Below are 19,638 nucleotides of genomic sequence, written 5' to 3'. Positions count from 1 at the left end.
ATGAGATGTGAAGCAGAGGTGATTTCCAGGCATGTTTTCACTCTGCAGATATAAAAACAGTGAACAGACTCTTCTATTGGCTCCAGTTAGACCAACATTGATGCTTCATATATGTTTGATTCTATATATGCAAACTCAGTGAGCTTCAGCTATAAAACATCACATCAGGCTGTCAGAGGAGTTCACAGCACGTCAGCTTCAACATCAACCATGTTCTCTGGAGCTCTGCTGCTGCTGTTGGCAGCTGGATGTGAGTCTCTCTGGATCTGTCAACACTTCTTCTTTTACAGTACAACTTGATATTTTTGTGATAATAAAACATGTTCTTGTTTTTTTAACAGGTGTGAAGGGTGAAACGTTGACTCAGCCAGCCTCTGTGACTGTGCAGCCAGGTCAACGTCTGACCATCACCTGTCAGGTCTCTTATTCTGTTAGCAGCTATTGGACAGCTTGGATCAGACAGCCTGCAGGGAAAGGACTGGAGTGGATCGGAATGGAACGTACTGGAAACACCGCATACTACAAAGATTCACTGAAGAACAAGTTCAGTATCAGTTTAGACTCTTCCAGCAAGACAGTGACTCTAAACGGACAGAACGTGCAGCCTGAAGACTCTGCAGTGTATTACTGTGCCAGAGACACACAGTGAGAGACGATAATAGGAGAGTCATACAAAAACTACTTCCTCTATTTACCACCACCACTGGGAACACTCTGTTATCTCAGTATCACTTTATTTTGTAATACTGTTGATTAAATTCTCTGTATTAGTGTGGTGAAACTGGGTCCACATATCTTAATAAGCACATGCATGAAGATCATTAAAAAAACATACGTTTTGTTAACATTTTAAAACAGAAAGCTTCCATGTGATTTGCAGATTTTACACCATCTTCTTTTCATGAAAAATACATAAATTCCACAAAATGCTGAAATTAAAACATTTCACAGCGATAAAAAAGGAGCATTTATATATTTAGAAAGTTAACCGGTAACTTCAGTCCACCCTTAACTAGATACGTTTTTAAAAGTTGATTATCTCAAAGAAACCTATAAATAATGTTTTCCTCAAAGACACCAGGACTCTGATGGACTTCTAACCTTTAACCTAAATGACATCAATCACACCTGAGATGATCAGTCAGTCGGACTTTTATGGTTCTGACTAGTTTACAGATGTTTGAGTTCTTGTATGTTGATGCTGAGAGAAGATGAAAAAGAACTAATTGATTCTTTTGATGCAAAGCGATATAGAAATATATATATATATATATATATATATAGTATTTAAAGTAAAAATATGCACTGTCCAGTAAAATGTACTTAAAGTAAAAGTGTGTAAGTATTATCATCTAAATGTATTTACAGTAGCCTCCAGTAAAAGTATTATCAGTTAAATGTAGTTAAAGTTCTGAAAGTAAAAGTATAGATGTGTCAGTAAAATGTTTCTTTAGTATTTTGTCAAATTTATTACGGGATTTGTCCATAAAATGTGTTGACTGTTACAAAAAGTGACTTATAAATGAACTATGAACTACCATAGTTTTCATGTATTTAAAGGAGTTAGTTTCAGTTCCTGAGCAGCTGTTTTCCTCTAGAGGCTCAGAGTTTCTTCAAACATCTGCAAACATCTGAAACCATAAAAGTCTTTTATGCAAAAACCTGAAAACCAGCAGCATCACACTGAAGTTTTTGTACTATTTACAGAATAACAAGAAGAAGGAGATGGGGAACAAGAAGAAGAAGAAGAAGAAAAACAACAAGAACAAGAACAAGAACAAGAACAAGAACAAGGAAGAGGAGGAGGAGGAGGAGGAGGAGAAGAAGAAGAAGAAGAAGAATTTAGTGTATATATGTAGAGGTGGACATCATCAGCATAGAAGTTGAAGTGGGGGTCATGATGATGGATTTAGTGCATATGTAGAGGTGGACATCATCAGCGTAGAAGTTGAAGTGGGGGTCATGATGACAGATGATATTACAGAGGGGGAGCGTGTAGAGGATGAACAGGAGAGGACCAAGCACAAAGCCCTGAGGGACGCCTTGAGTAGCCGTGGTAAAGATGCAGTTAATGCTGATGAACTGGTGTCTGTCTGTGAGATATGAATGAAGCCAGGAGAGGGCAGTACAGGTGATGTTGAGAGAGGATTCAAGATGTTGATGAACTGACAGGGAGTGAGGAGACCTCAAGCATGATTTCTGCTTCTCTGAAGGAAATATGGGATTTTAATATAAAGCACTTTAGACTAATTCAACTGAAACATGTCAGATAAGCCTTAAACACAGAGGACAGATGAATGTTAAATTAACTTTCACATTCCATCCATCCGTCCATCCGTTAGCTACTAGCTTATTCAATCCCAGGTGACAGAGAGCGAGAGGTGAGGTATATAGACAGGTCACCAGTCAATCACAGGACTCATTCACAGCCTTATCAAGCCTGATCTAGTCGTATCCTCCCTGTGAGGAGGAGTCAATGCAAAACTCAGATGTCTTCCACCTCTACTTATCTGACTGCAGAGAGGAGGACAGAGGACAGTGGACACACAGTTTAACATGATGGACTATAGGACAGGACTGCTGCTTCTAACCATCTGCTGCTGGACAGGTCAACATTTACACTATTATTCTCTCAATGCTAATTTAGTTGGAAAAATATGTCGTTATTATTAGAATAAATGTGTGTTGCTTGGCTCTGTTCTGATCAAAGTGCTTTTCTCTCCAGGTGTTTCCAGTCAGACTCTGACTGAGTCTGAACCAGTGGTGAAGCGCCCAGGAGATTCACACAAACTGACTTGTACTTATGCAGGAATATCAGATAACAATGCTGATATCGCCTGGATCAGACAAGCTGAAGGAAAAGGACTGGAGTGGGTTGCCTATATTTCTGGTCCGAGTGGAGGCAATAAATATTATTCCACGTCAGTCCAGAATCGCTTCACCATCTCCAGAGACAACAACGTGGACCAGGTGTATCTGCAGATGAGCAGCCTGACGACTGAAGACTCTGCTGTTTATTATTGTGCTCGAGAGCCACAGTGATACAGGAAGCCACAGAGCCGTACACAAACCACCGCAGATGTCACTGTACTAGTCACTCTATCAGTCACTGTGTCTGTCACTGATAGAAAGTGCAAGTTGTTTAAAAAAAACAACTAATTCAGATTATTTTGTGCATTCCTTAAAGGGACTATTTGTAACTTTCAGAAATGCTTCTTAACAGCGACACCTGTGGCCGTGAAATCAACGAAAGTCAGCGTCGGGCTCGCGCCTGCTCGCTCTAAATATACCTGAACGAGCATCACTCAAAACAGTGAGGCGACACACGTCAGCTAAAACCACAATATCACTCTATATTTCATCTGCATGGCAGTAATGTTAGCTGACCAGACGAAGGTCTCTCCATGAACATGATTTAGATCTGATCTTAGTGTTGGCTTTTCCTGCATCAGCGCAGGCTGATGCAGCGACGCTCTGCAGCGTGTCTCCTCTGCTCTTATCTCTCCTCCCGCAGCCGGAGAGAGCAGGGAGACACCGGCACCCGGTCGGTAACGAGACGGTAACGTTACTCGCTGAGGAGCTCCGTCACTTCACAAGACACGGGAAACCTCTGTTGGTCTGGAGGAGCTGCAGCAGTTATTTCTGCACAAACGTCCACTGTACATTCACTAGATATTCTCAGAGCTAAACTAACTCTTCTGCAGTGTGGAGTGAGCAGCATGCACGTGTAGAGGTGGAGCGAGCTGAGAACGGGCGCTCTGTCTGAGTGAAGGCAGGCAGGCAGAGGAGGAGAGGCAGCGGCCACACGCGAACGCGCATATGCGAGCGCGCATGTGTGGCGACCCGGTACATTTATACGCTTAAAAAGTTACAAATAGTCCCTTTAATTTAACTTTAATTTAAATTAACTATGGCTTTTTAAAACTACTATAGCAGGTTACGCAGATTATAAACTGGGAAAAAAAAGTTTGGAATATTGTGTTTGGTCGATTTTTTCTCTGTTGTGTCAATGCTAATTGGCATTGTATTTTACATGGTTGGAAAGCCTGTTTGTTTACCTTCACAATGATGTCCAAATTGTAAGGATCATGCATTTGTGGGTTGAGCAGCACAGCTGATTATGTGGGTAGCACCCAAGAACAATTTGCCAAAATGCTCCGTAAACAGTGTATTCTCATAAGGCTACCAGGAAGCCTGCAATGACTGCCCTTCCCCGTCAGGCCCGTTTGCGCTCGTGTTGACAACACAGACAATGGAACCTGAACATGTGGGGGAATGTCATGTTCAGTGATGAGTCCAGGTTCTGTCTGCCAAAGTTGGACGGCAGGTCAAAGTATGGAGACGACGTGGAGAACGCTATGCTGATTGTTGCACCGATGGAGTAACAGCTTTTGGTGGGGGTGGTGTCCCTCACTGGCAAAACAAGGCTTGTCATCATTGAAGGCGAACTCAATGCAGTGAGATATCGGGATGAGATTGTGCAGCCAGTGGCGATCCCATATCTCCACAATCTGGCACCTAACTTCATCCTCAAAGATGACAATGCTCGCCCCCACAGAGCCAGGGTTATCACAGACTACCTCCACAATGTGGGAGTAGAGAGAATGGAACGGCCTGCCAAGAGTCCAGACCTCAACCCAATTCAACACTTGTGGGATCAGCTTTGGCTTGCTGTACGTGTTAGAGTGACCAACACAACCACGCTGGCAGACCTGCAATGAATCCTGGTTGAGGAATGGAACGCCATCCCACAGCAACGTGTGACCAGGTTGGTGACCAGCATGAGGAGGAGGTGCCAGGCTGTTGTGGCTGCGTATGGATCTTCCACCGCTACTGAGGCTCCTGATGGTGTATTAAATGAATAAAGTGTAAAATAGCTAATATGTCTTGTTTGTTCCTTGTTACTGATAGAGAGTTCAATCATCCAATCCACCAAACAACTCAAAACAAGAGTCATACCAACAGGAGAATACACTGTTTACCATTGACGGAGCATTTAGGCAATTTTTTCTTGGGCGCTACCCACATAATCAGCTGTGCTGCTCATCCCACAAATGCATGATCCATACAAGTTGGACATCATTGTGAAGGTAAATAAACAGGCTTTCCAACGATGTAAAATACAATGACCATTAGCATTGTAACAACAGAGAAACAATCCATCAATTACAAGTTTCTCAACTTTTTTTTCCAGTTTATATATATATATATATATAAAAAAAATTATACATCTACACATATATATATATATATATATATATATATATATATATATATATAAAAAATATGTGTATATATATGTATATATATGTGTGATAAATAAAAATGTACTGAAAATGAACTAATGAAAATCAGATATTGCTTTTGAATTGTGGTTCAACAGAATCATTTTAAAAAACAAACTAATGAAACTGGCCTAGACAAAAATGATGGTACCCTTAACTTAATATTTTGTTGCACAACCTTTTGAGGCAATCACTTCAATCGAGTGATTTCTGTAACTCTCAATGAGACTTCTGCACCTGTCCACAGGTATGTTGGCCCATTCCTCGTGAGCAAACTGCTCCAGCTGTCTCAGGTTTGAAGGGTGCCTTCTCCAGACTGCATGTTTCAGCTCCTTCCACAGATGTTCAATAGGATTTAGATCAGGGCTCATAGAAGGCCACTTCAGAATAGTCCACTGTTTTGTTCTTAGCCATTCTTGGGTGTTTTTAGCTGTGTTTTGGGTCATTATCCTGTTTGAGGACCCATGACCTGCAACTGAGACCAAGCTCTCTGACACTGGGCAGCACATTTCGCTCCAGAATGCCTTGATAGTCTTGAGATTTCATTGTACCCTGCACAGATTCAAGACACCCTGTGCCAGATGCAGCAAAGCAGCCCCATAACATAACCGAGCCTCCTCCATGTTTCACATTACAGTGTTCTTTTCTTTGGATGCTTCATTTTTGCGTCTGTGAACATAGAGCTGATGTGACTTGCCACAAAGCTCCGGTTTTGTCTCATCTGTCCAAAGGACATTCTCCCAGAAGCTTTGTGGCTTGTCAATATGCATTTTGGCAAATTTCAGTCTCACTTTTTTATGATTTGGTGTCCTCCTGGGTCGTCTTCCATTAAGTCCACTTTGGCTCAAACAGTGACGGATGGTGCGATCTGACACTGATGTACCTTGACCTTGGAGTTCACCTCTAATCTCTTTGGAAGTTGTTCTAGGCTCTTTGGTTACCATTCGTATTATCCGTCATCAATTTTCCTCTTGCGGCCACGTCCAGGGAGGTTGGCTACAGTCCCGTGGACCTTAAACTTCTGAATAATATGTGCAGCTGTAGTCACAGGAACATCAAGCTGCTTGGAGATGGTCTTATAGCCTTTACCTTTAACATGAAGGTCTATAATTTTCTTTCTAATCTCCTGACACAACTCTCTCCTTAGCTTTCTGTGGTCCATGTTCAGTGTGGTACACACCATGACACCAAACAGCACAGTGACTACTTTTCACCCTTTAAATAGGCAGACTGACTGATTACAAGTTTGAAGATACCTGTGATACTAATTACAGGACACACCTTAGTTTAACATGTCCCTATGGTCAAGTAATTTTCAATCTTTTCTAGGGGTACCATCATTTTTGTCCAGGCCAGTTTCATTAGTTTGTTTTTTAATTTTCAGTAAAATTCAGTTTCAAGTTATTTCAGTGACCATTGTGGGTTTTTCTTTCTTTAACGGAAGGGTACCAACAATTTTGTCCACGTCTGTATATATATAAAATATGTGTATATATATATATATGTGTCTATATATATATATATATATATATATATATATATATGTGTCTATATATATATATATATATATATATATATATATGTATACATATGTATGTGTGTATTATGGCATGCCGTTCGGGAAATTATATATATATATATATATATATATATATACATTTATACACACACAGCTGTTGTAGAGATACTCTACTTATGGAAATGTATCTGTGTCACATGTTCCCTTTTTAAACCTGCAGAGGGAGGTCTATGCAAACTCTTCCTCTCTTATAAGCACACCATCAGCAACTGGTGGCAGAACTCTGGAGCAGTTTTATATATTTCTGAAACACTCAGATCAGAAAGCTCTGAACTAGAGCGTTTATCCCAGAAATGGAAAATACAATTATCTGGAGTTTATTATTTGTAGTTGCTATTCATGGTGAGAAAATCTATTCTGATTTACTGATTCTGTAAATATCTAACTTGTGATGTAAATATAAGTGTGAATGATGATGATGTCTTACCTTACAGGAGTCTGGAGTGAGATCAAACTGGACCAGTCTCCCTCTGAGGTGAAAAGACCTGGAGAGACAGTGAAGATGTCCTGTATCACGTCTGGTTATACCATGACAAGCTACTCTATTCACTGGATACGACAGAGACCAGGAGAAGCTCTGGAGTGGATCGGGAGGATAAACACAAATACAAACTCTGCTATCTATGCCAGCTCCTTTCAAAGCCGTTTCATCATGACTGAAGATGTGCCCAGCAGCACTCAGTACCTCGAGGTCAAGAGCCTGACAGCACAAGATTCTGCCGTTTACTTCTGTGCTCGACACACAGTGACTGAAGACAGTGGAGCAGCTGCACTAAAACCTCCACAGACAACAAACTGCAGTGATCTTAATAACATCTGGGTTCTCTCACCACCTGCTAAAACACGCTGACATATCCTCATTAGATTTTAAACTCATGAGTACATATTTATTCTCTTTATGATGTTACATCACTCACAGTTATTTCAAATATCAAAGCATTATCTCATATTAAATTACCCATAAGTACAAACCAAAAATCATATGAAATCAGTTTGAAAATAAGCTGAAAAACATTGGATGACAGAGTGAACTGGATCACAACATAATCATCAAGGTGAAATGTCCATTGGTTAGATGGATGGTAAACATGATGAGATGGCAATAAACCAATTTACAAAAAATGCTCGTGGATATCAGAGGGATGCTGTAGATTATTGAGCTAAACATGAATTATGTTGCTCATTATCAAGTGTAGACCACACAATGTCAGTTTCATGTAAATTGGATGATGTTATTCACATAACGCTGACTTCCTGTTGCCAGTAGGTGGCGCTATGACTATGAGTCAATATTGCCATGTAGATGTCCTCAGGCCTTGACTGCTATGGAGTAGGTCAAGTTTGGGGAAGATTGGACCAAGAACAGTTGAGTTACAATAGTTCGTTGTTCAATGGAGAATCATGTAAATTCTCCGCCACGCCACGTTAACGCCGTTTCATAAAAACTCAAGCTTTGACCAACTTTTCATCACCGAGGTCCTAAAATTGTACTGACCAAATCTGAAGTTGATCGGGTTAAATCTGTAGGAGGAGTTTGTTAAAGTACAGAGCCTGGAAATGGCCAAAAATACATAAAAAAATAAATAAATAAATAAAATCACACAAAATTCAAAATGGCCGACTTCCTGTTGGGTCTAGAGCATGGCCCCAAGAGACTTTTTTTTTTAAGGCTACATGTGAGACGTGTCTACCAAATTTTGTACATCTAGGTGAAACGTACTGCAAGGCATGCTTCTTTGAAATGTTGTAGGGGGCGCTATTGAGCCCCCTTGCCACACCCAAGCACACAAACACAATCCGTTAACACATTTTAGCACTGTTAATGAGTGTGCCAAGTTTCTTTTGTTTTTAAGCCGACCTAGCACCTAAAAAACAACTTCCTGTTTCATGGCAAACAATGCATCACCACGGCAACGGCATTTCACGAAAACTCAAAAGCCTCGCCGTCTGGCATCATGAAGGTCTTACCATATTCGTGACCAAATTTGAGGTGGATCTGGTTAACCTGCTAAGAGTAATACGCCAAAATATGGTGACTGTAACTTCCTGTTGCCACTAGGTGGCGCTATGAGTATGATTGAAAATTGGCATGTAGATGTCTTCAGGCCTGAACTCCCATCAAACGTGACACGAGTCATCGAAATTCGCCATGCCGCCACGGCGCCGCCATTTGACGAAAACTCACAATCTTCGCAAGGAAGCATCATCCAGGTCTTAAGGCTTTTCTGATAAATTCTGAGAGGGATCTGATTAATCTGTGAGGAGTATGTTGTAAAAGTACACAACCTGTGACTTCCTCTTGCCAGTAGGTGGTGCTGTGACTATGTGGATGTCATCAGACAGGGACTTTTATCGCGCATGAGATATTTGGAGCAGATTGGTTAATGTAATTGGTTAATGCTTTTGAGCCATTTTGCCACACCCATAAGCAAAACCCATAAAATATATACATTTTCACCACTTCTGATTCAAAGTGTTAAAAAAATTATATTAATTTCGGAGAATAATAAACAACCATTTCAATAGTGCCTCACTGAAAACATGTGAGACAAACTTTAAATCGACTGACCTCGAGGAATGACTCATGAACTTTGGTTGTCCAGTTTCAAACTGAAAAGCCAAATGCATTCAATCCTCCCCGTGAGGAGGAGTCAATGCAAAACTCAGATGTCTTCCACCTCTACTTATCTGACTGCAGAGAGGAGGACAGAGGACAGTGGACACACAGTTTAACATGATGGACTATAGGACAGGACTGCTGCTTTTAACCATCTGCTGCTGGACAGGTCAACATTTACACTGATGTTGAGTTGACATAGTTCTGATTTGTGTAACTGACATATTTCTCATGATGTATCTTTATATCTTGACAGGTGTTGATGGTCAGACTCTGACAGAATCTGAACCAGTGATTAAAAGACCTGGAGAATCCCACAGACTGACCTGTACAGCCTCTGGATTCACACTCAGCAGCTACTATATGCACTGGATCAGACAGGCTCCTGGAAAAGGACTGGAGTGGATCGCTAGGAATGATAACGCTGGCGGCACTAACTACTACTCCCAGTCAGTTCAGGGCCGGTTCACCGTCTCCAGAGACAACAACAGACAGCAGCTGTATCTGCAGATGAACAGTCTGAGGACTGAAGACTCTGCTGTTTATTATTGTGCTCGAGAGCCACAGTGACTGGAGTTGGTTGAGCAGCTAAACAAAATCCTCCAGGACTCATTCTGACCACAATCATGATGAACGTCTTCACTTGAAGTATTCCCAGAAACTGATAGGATACAGTTACACTGAACACTTTGTGAGAACCAGTAATGTTTGATTAGAAACACATTTCTAAACAGAGATGTGAATGTAGAAATCATATCACTAAATAGGTATATTCTTGCTTATTCCATAACAGAGCTGCATTAAACACAGCAGCTGAACAATAAACAGCATTTGTGTAGTTAAATGTTTGTTTTTTTCTAATTGTCTAACCTGAGATTGAAGTCTTTACTTCTTTTAGTTTGCAGGAGTTTGGAGTGAAGTTAAACTATCAATATGCACAGAGTTCTGCAGGGACTGTGGATCGAGACAATAAATAGATGTTCAACTGTTCAACTTATCTACTGTTTTGTTTAGTCTTCTTCATTGTGATATACAAATATGTTTTATACGTTATTGACAATTGATGCATGAAATTAATGTTAATAAACCTAATTTCCGTAAAATTATACCACATTTTTAAGTAAAGAAAGCAGAAATTATGAATTATTTTGACTATTATCACAGGAACATAATGTTGATGGATTATCACAGGCTGGTATGTGTCAAAGTTTAGTCAGAATATTAGTTTGAAACCACGGCAACAATAAATGACACCTGTGACCACAGATGATATAAATTTGAATAAAACACCCAAAATTCAGCCAAAGTGGTCATTAATCAATTTTTTTGCAAAGACTATAGCAGGGTACCATCCATGTTATTTTCGGGCAAATAGATCAAAGAAATCCATATTTATGATATAATGAAGTTTGACCTGAACAAAAAGCCCTCAGTGCCTGAACACTTGTAACATGAAGCCACCAGAGGAGGAGCCCTCAGACCACTAATGATTTCAACACCAGCTCACTGTCACACTGAAGACAGAAACAGACCTAAAACCCCCCTGAGACCGCCCGCGATCCCGACTGACTTTACTGTCTTTCAGAGGCTCTAGTAGGTTCAGTTTTAGGGTTAGAGTGAAGACACAGATATCAGATGAAACCTGAAAACCTAAAGAATCCATTGGTACCAACCATGTCATGCTACCATGTTGGGAAGGAAATACATAATGCTCCAAAGTTGGGCTAAATACAGACATGCCCACTTTATGATAATCACATGCAATATAAATATATTGTCTCCTATTCTAAAAACGGTGTATTTGAATATTTCTGCATACTGGGGTCCCAAAACAGTCTTGTATCACATAAATTTGATATCACTGTAAAGCTGAGACTCTTGTGGATCCAATGAACCCAACTGTATTCATTTGTGATGATGTTAGTCCCCATAGGAGACATTTCATTGACCTCAATTTATAAAATGACCTGTGGTGACCTCTAGGATAATCACAGCCTCATGAAACTCTACAGCCACAAACTAGAGACCTAGAACATTCAGAGGATGGATGGATCAGACTAGAGACCTAGAGCATTCAGAGGATGGATGGATCAAACTAGAGACCTAGAACATTCAGAGGATGGATGGATCAGACTAGAGACCTAGAGCATTCAGAGGATGGATGGCTTACCCAGCTAGATTGACAATAAGGGGGTTTCTGAGCAGTTTACACAACACAAGTGCTCGCCAGCCAATCGCCAAAAAAAAATACAATTCTTGCAGAAATCTCTCAAATGTCAAACGTTTTTGATCCCAAATCACAGCATGGCTTTTTCTATGGTGTTCCTCAAGGTCTTGGTGTCTTAATGTGGAATTTTTGAGGGATTATTTATAATGTTTAATTCTCAGGGTGGTGAGAGTCGCCGTGATGACAGATTTAGTGTATATGTAGAGGTGGACATCATCAGCGTAGAAGTTGAAGTGGGGGTCATGATGACGGATAATATTACAGAGTGGGAGCTTGTAGAGGATGAAAAGGAGAGGACCGAACTTAAAATATTTAAAGTAAAATTATACACTGTGCAGTATAATATACTTAAAGTGCTTAAGGTAAAAGTATGCACTGTGCAGTAAAATATACTTAAAGTAAAAGTATGCATTGTGCAGTAAAATGTACTTAAATTGCTTAAAGTCAAAGTATGCATTGTGCAGTAAAATGTACTTAAAGTCAAAGTATGCATTGTGCAGTAAAATGTACTTAAAGTCAAAGTATGCATTGTGCAGTAAAATGAACTTAAAGTAAAAGTATGCATTGTGCAGTAAAATGTACTTAAAGTCAAAGTATGCATTGTGCAGTAAAATGTACTTAAAATAAAAGTATGCATTGTGCAGTAAAATGTACTTCAAGTGCTTAAAGTAAAAGTATGCATTGTGCAGTAAAATATACTTAAAGTAAAAGTATGCATTTTGCAGTAAAATGTACTCAAAGTAAAAGTATGCATTGTGCAGTACATTGTACATTAAGTGCTTAAAGTAAAAATATGCATTGTGCAGTAAATTGTATCATATATCACTCAAAATGTGTGAATAAATGCAGTTAGTAGTTAATAACTGTAAATATAATACCTTCACGTATTAAAAGTTGACAGTAAAACAAAGTTAACAGTACTTTTATTTCTGTAAATGAGATTTTTTCTAAATGTTTGTTAGCGTGTAATGACATTAAAATATGAGATGTGAAGCAGAGGTGATTTCCAGGCATGTTTTCACTCTGCAGATATAAAAACAGTGAACAGACTCTTCTATTGGCTCCAGTTAGACCAACATTGATGCTTCATATATGTTTGATTCTATATATGCAAACTCAGTGAGCTTCAGCTATAAAACATCACATCAGGATGTCAGAGGAGTTCACAGCACGTCAGCTTCAACATCAACCATGTTCTCTGGAGCTCTGCTGCTGCTGTTGGCAGCTGGATGTGAGTCTCTCTGGATCTGTCAACACTTCTTCTTTTACAGTACAACTTGATATTTTTGTGATAAAACCTGTTCTTGTTTTTTTAACAGGTGTGAAGGGTGAAACGTTGACTCAGCCAGCCTCTGTGACTGTGCAGCCAGGTCAACGTCTGACCATCACCTGTCAGGTCTCTTATTCTGTTAGCAGCTACACAGCTTGGATCAGACAGCCTGCAGGGAAAGGACTAGAGTGGATTGGAATGAAAGATACTGGAGCTTCATACTACAAAGATTCACTGAAAAACAAGTTCAGTATCAGTTTAGACTCTTCCAGCAAGACAGTGACTCTAAACGGACAGAACGTGCAGCCTGAAGACTCTGCTGTGTATTACTGTGCCAGAGACACACACTGGTTAAAGTTACCAGAGAAGCTGTACAAAAACCTTAAAGAATGTATTCTTACAAAGACCAACAGGGGGCAGTAGGAGACCTTAAATATGATGTCAGTAAAGAGCAGTATAACAACGCCACTAGATGAGCTGCAGGTGATTTTGTGGTGTTTGACTTCCTGTTTGTTTTTTACCAACAATGTGATGCTGAATAACTGACTGAGTCTCAGTTTTATTGAGACTGTTGATGTCTAAATGTGGTTTTCTTTGTCTTAAAACTCAGTCGTCTTAAAGGGGACCAACAGAAAAGAGGCCTCAGTTCTCTTTCTGTTCACACTATAGTTCCTCTGGAGCTCAGACCCACATCGTCCTGATGAATCATATATAGTAGTGTTTATGGAGTGGTGTTTATGGAAAACGCAGCGCTTTCGTCAGGTTGCTGCCACCGCTGTGTTTTACGGTGTTTCAGGATGTCCTGCGTGTGCAATTAATGCAGTTATTAATGTGTTTTGTCATCAGTTATTACAATCATAAGGAGCATTTGGGAGTGAGACTGATACAGACAGAAAGGACGGACATGCAGAGCGCTATAAACCCCCGACTACGTTGTTGCGGGGTTATAATGAATCAATATTCTGTTACTGTAATGACTATTTCTCTCCTCACATGTTCTCAGAATCATCTTGTAGTGTACCGTTTAGCTGTAAAATGAGAAAGTTTGTGACCCGGCAGCCATGTTGAGATCAAGTTGAAGGAAATACCAAGCCCCGCCCACCAGCCGGAGCACAGCCAATAGGAACGCTCTCTCTCTCTGAAATGACCTGTGATTGGTCAAAGTCTCCCGTCATGTTCTAGATTCCTTAAAGCTTGAAAACAGAGCCAAGAGGAGGAGCAGAAGTCTAGTTATCTCTCCTTGAATTACAACATGCTTAAAGGTTATTATGGGATTTCTTGTCGAATGATGCTAAACGTTTTGTTGCCTACTGCAGCTTTAAACAAAGATACATAAATAATAAATTGTTTTTGGTGCCAAAGAACAATTAAAGGTGAGCGCTCACCTGGAATCACTAAAGTAAAGAATGACTTCTGGGCTCAGACCAACATGTTAACAAACACATTAAGTTACACATTTGACACAATACACTTGTTGAGGGTCAGATGAGAAGATCAATGTCATTCTAATATTGTTTTATATATATATATATATTATTTTTATTGACTGAAAACAGGTATTAGGGGTTACACGCTGGTCCTGAATTTATTTTTGAAGCTTCATTAATATTCTCAACATTTTTTATTTTTTTTTATTCCTACTGAGGTTTTCTTTCCCCTGATGTCATATAATGGTATAAATTATGAAGTTGTGGGGAAATCAACAGTATAACATAATGAACAACATTTGTTAAAGTGTTATTTGATGTATATTATAATTATATTGTAATTAAAAACAATGACTTCAGGAAGATTATAAAACTAGTAAACCATTATTAAAGTCTTGACAAGATGCAGACTGAGGAGGAGTCAATGCAAAACTCAGATGTCTTCCCCCTCTACTTATCTGACTGCAGAGAGGAGGACAGAGGACAGTGGACACACAGTTTAACATGATGGACTATAGGACAGGACTGCTGCTTTTAACCATCTGCTGCTGGACAGGTCAACATTTACACTGATGTTGAGTTGACATAGTTCTGATTTGTGTATCAACTTATTTCTCATGATGTATTTTTATATCTTGACAGGTGTTGATGGTCAGACTCTGACAGAATCTGAACCAGTGACTAAAAGACCTGGAGAATCCCACAGACTGACCTGTACAGCCTCTGGATTCACATTCAGCAGCTACGAGATGCACTGGATCAGACAGGCTCCTGGAAAAGGACTGGAGTGGATCGCTTACATCAGTAGCAGTGGTGGCACTAAATATTACTCTCAGTCAGTTCAGGGCCAGTTCACCATCTCCAGAGACAACAACAGACAGCAGCTGTATCTGCAGATGAACAGTCTGAGGACTGAAGACTCTGCTGTTTATTATTGTGCTCGAGAGCCACAGTGACTGGAGTTGGTTGAGCAGCTGTACAAAATCCTACAGGACTCATTCTGACTGGACTGGTTGAGGAAAAGCATGAAGTATTTTTTGTAGTATTTATATTATATACTTTATATTTTAATATTTAGTTTTTTAAATGCTGTTTTACATGATACAGTTTACTTTATATATATTTTTAAATAATAAATTAATCTTTGTCCTATCATTATGCACACTCCTTAAAACTTCCCATTACAGATAACAGCATTTAACTTTATTGTTTACAAAGGGAATTTATTTGACTCCTACCTATATCATGTATGGAGGTTAATAAATGATTTAGAACGTTTTTCCATCTTTAAGAATGTATAATAATAAAGTCATTATATAATTACTGTTGTGTTTAAACTGTCTAACAGATGTGGAGAGTGAGGTGAATCATGAATCTGATAACTGTTTGAAATTATATACATAGTACACACATAATACAATATATTTAAGAAATAAAAGTTAAAAGCTGAGTTATTAGTTCATTTGGATAAACTTTAGTCAGCTGATATCATCAGTATGTAAATCAGCCTCCTTGTATGTTGCCTCATAAAGAAGTGAAGATGTTGACGGGCAGAAACCAAGATGGCGACGGCTAAAATACCAAACATGCGCTACAAGTTTGCTAAAATAACCATCTAGATGGTGACATTTAAGTCCATATAAGATCTTTCATAAAAATATGTTCTTTAAATAAAAACTGATTTCTCTCTGGTCTCTAGAGAAGACACACTGTTTACACCTTCAACTGATTCAAATGACATTTAAAAGATGATTCAACAATATGCAAATGAAGGTGACTTCTAAAGAAGTGAGTGAGTGTCAGTGAGAGACAGAAGAGCTCCATCAGCTCAGCTTCAACATCAACCATGTTCTCTGGAGCTCTGATACTGCTGCTGGCAGCTGGATCCTGTGAGGAGCTTTCACTGGATTCACACTAATAAACACATTAGAAACACTGAATAGTCAGATGAATGATGCCGATAATGTTGATTTGTGTTTCCACAGGTGTGAACAGTATTGATCTCATCCAGCCAGACTCAATGGTTGTGCAGCCTGGACAGTCTTTGACCATCACCTGTCAGGTCTCTGGTTATTCTCTGACTGATGACAGCTATGCAACCGGTTGGATCAGACAGTGTGAAGGAAAACCAATGGACTGGATTTTACATCGGTGGGGTGGAGGTGGCTTTTCTCAAAATAATGCTCTGAAGAACAAGTTCCTTTACCACACTCACACTTCTACCAGCTCGGTGACATTAACAGGACAGAACGTGCAGCCTGAGGACACAGCTGTGTATTACTGTGTACGTGTTGCTCCACAGTGATACAAACCACCAACAGACCTGCACAAATACTCAGCTACCAGCCAGACTCAACCACACACACACTAGATGTGAACATTAATAAAGACACTCTCTGATGAGCTGATAAACATTAATGTTTGACTCTCATTTGACTTCCACTGCAGCCGACATCAGTGTAGAAGAGACTCAGAGAAGCTTGATTTCCCCTCAGTACAAGATGACACCATTTCATCCTTTTATTGTTGTGTATTTAGATGCCTAGAAAAGATGGGACAACAATGTTCCTGTTTCCATGCAACTGGATGGAAAATAACACCTGATAATGTAACTATAACGTAAACAGTTGCTCTATATTTTCACAAACAGGATGTAAATGTCTGATTTGTATTGTGGCCGAGGTGAAAATACCTCTAAACTGCTCCACCACCAGTTAAAGATCGTCATTGTGTCATTGTTATTTCACATTATTTTCCCATCAGTCCATGAATATTAGTGTTTTTAACATTTTACAGCTGTTGTAGAGATACTCTACTTATGGAAATGTATCTGTGTCACATGTTCCCTTTTTAAACCTGCAGAGGGAGGTCTATGCAAACTCTTCCTCTCTTATAAACACACCATCAGCAACTGGTGGCAGAACTCTGGAACAGTTTTATATATTTCTGAAACACTCAGATCAGAAAGCTCTGAACTAGAGCGTTTATCACAGAAATGGAAAATACAATTATCTGGAGTTTATTATTTGTAGTTGCTATTCATGGTGAGAAAATGAATTAACTGATTCTGTAAATATCTAACTTGTGATGTATATATAAGTGTGAATGATGACGATGTCTTACCTTACAGGAGTCTGGAGTGAGATCAAACTGGACCAGTCTCCCTCTGAGGTGAAAAGACCTGGAGAGACAGTGAAGATGTCCTGTATCATATCTGGTTATAGCATGACAAGCAAAAATATTCACTGGATACGACAGAGACCAGGAGAAGCTCTGGAGTGGATTGGGTGGATGAATACAGGTACAAACTCTGCTAGCTATGCCAGCTCCTTTCAAAGCCGTTTCATCATGACTGAAGATGTGCCCAGCAGCACTCAGTACCTCGAGGTCAAGAGCCTGACAGCACAAGATTCTGCTGTTTACTTCTGTGCTCGAGACACAGTGACTGAAGACAGTGGAGCAGCTGCACTAAAACCTCCACAGACAACAAACTGCAGTGATCTTAATAACATCTGGGTTCTCTCACCACCTGCTAAAACACGCTGACATATCCTCATTACATTTCTATGTATTTATATGATGTTACATCCCTCACAGTTACAGACAGAGTCCCTTCAACTGTCAGAGCGTTATATATAATACTAAATTACCAACGTCATATTCACATGCACAACCCATAAATGACATGAAATCAGTTTGAAAAGAGAAAGAAGCTGAAAAACATCTGATCAGACAGCGAGCTCGGCTGGATCAGAGCAGAATTACAGAGGTGAAATGTCCACAATCAAAAACATGTTCAAAACATTGGTTCAGGGTGTAACGTGGTGAGATGATAATAAAGCATTTATCATAGATGTTGGTGATCAGAATAAAACTATAGATTATTTATATTATTGTAAATGTTCTCACGTGATGCACATTATGCTCAAAGTGACTGATAAGAAAAAAGAGACTTGAAGTCTTGATAAGAAAAAAGATTTAAACTTGTATGTTAATGTGTGAGATGTCTGAACATGTTATAACATTTGTGTATTATTAGAACAACAACATGGATATTTTACATGAATTAAAACATGTCAAACAAACAGCTGACTCGGAGGATAATTCTTGGACATTAATTCTCACGTTTTGATTAATTATCTTCAGCTCGGTTCTCTCCTCCCCGTGAGGAGGAGTCAATGCAAAACTCAGATGTCTTCCACCTCTACTTATCTGACTGCAGAGAGGAGGACAGAGGACAGTGGACACACAGTTTAACATGATGGACTATAGGACAGGACTGCTGCTTTTAACCATCTGCTGCTGGACAGGTCAACATTTACACTGATGTTGAGTTGACATAGTTTCATTTGTGCTACAAACGTAACAATATGACATGCATATGTTTTTGTCTTGACAGGTGTTGATGGTCAGACTCTGACAGAATCTGAACCAGCGATTAAAAGACCTGGAGAATCCCACAGACTGACCTGTACAGCCTCTGGATTCACATTCAGCAACTACGGGATGCACTGGATCAGACAGGCTCCTGGAAAAGGACTGGAGTGGATCGCTTATATCAGTAGTGGCAGTAGCAGCATCTACTACTCCCAGTCAGTTCAGGGCCGGTTCACCATCTCCAGAGACAACAACAGACAGCAGCTGTATCTGCAGATGAACAGTCTGAGGACTGAAGACTCTGCTGTTTATTATTGTGCTCGAGACCCACAGTGACTGGAGTTGGTTGAGCAGCTGTACAAAATCCTACAGGACTCATTCTGACTGGTCTGGTTGAGGAAAAGCATGAAGTATTTTTTTGTAGTATTTATATTATATACTTTATATTTTATTTATTTATTATTTTAATGCTGTTTTACATGATACAGTTTACTTCATATATATATTTTTAAATAATAATTTAATCTTTGTCCTAGCATTGTGCACACTGTTAAAAACTTCACATTGTTGATAACAGCATTTAACTTCATTGTTTACAAAGTGAATTTATTTGACTCCTACCTATATCATGTATGGAGGTTAAAACTATATTTAGAAGTTTCTTCATCTTTAAGAACGTAAAAGAATATAGTCATTATATAATTACTGTTGTGTTTAAACTTTCTAAAAGATTTGGAGAGTGAAGTGAAAATAGAAATTTGAAAATATATACATAGCTCACACACATAATACAATATATTTATGTAATACAAGTTAAAAGCTGAGTTATTAGTTAATTTGGATAAACTTTAGTCAG

The 19,638-nt window shown here is 39.3% G+C and overlaps 1 gene segment (V, D, J or C); it reads left to right on the top strand.

Moving 5' to 3' along the window:
- The first annotated feature begins 210 nt into the window (after positions 1-210).
- On the top strand, positions 211-649 carry LOC141781648 (Ig heavy chain V region XIG14-like). The segment is given in 2 exon segments: positions 211-250; positions 342-649. Coding segments are annotated over 2 exon segments (348 nt in total).
- The last annotated feature ends 18,989 nt before the right edge of the window (positions 650-19,638 follow it).

This window comes from Sebastes fasciatus, chromosome 13 (genome assembly GCF_043250625.1).
Source record: "Sebastes fasciatus isolate fSebFas1 chromosome 13, fSebFas1.pri, whole genome shotgun sequence".
Taxonomy (NCBI): domain Eukaryota; kingdom Metazoa; phylum Chordata; class Actinopteri; order Perciformes; family Sebastidae; genus Sebastes; species Sebastes fasciatus.
Note: the sequence above shows the minus strand (reverse complement) of the source record. Positions and strands in the feature narration are given on the sequence as shown.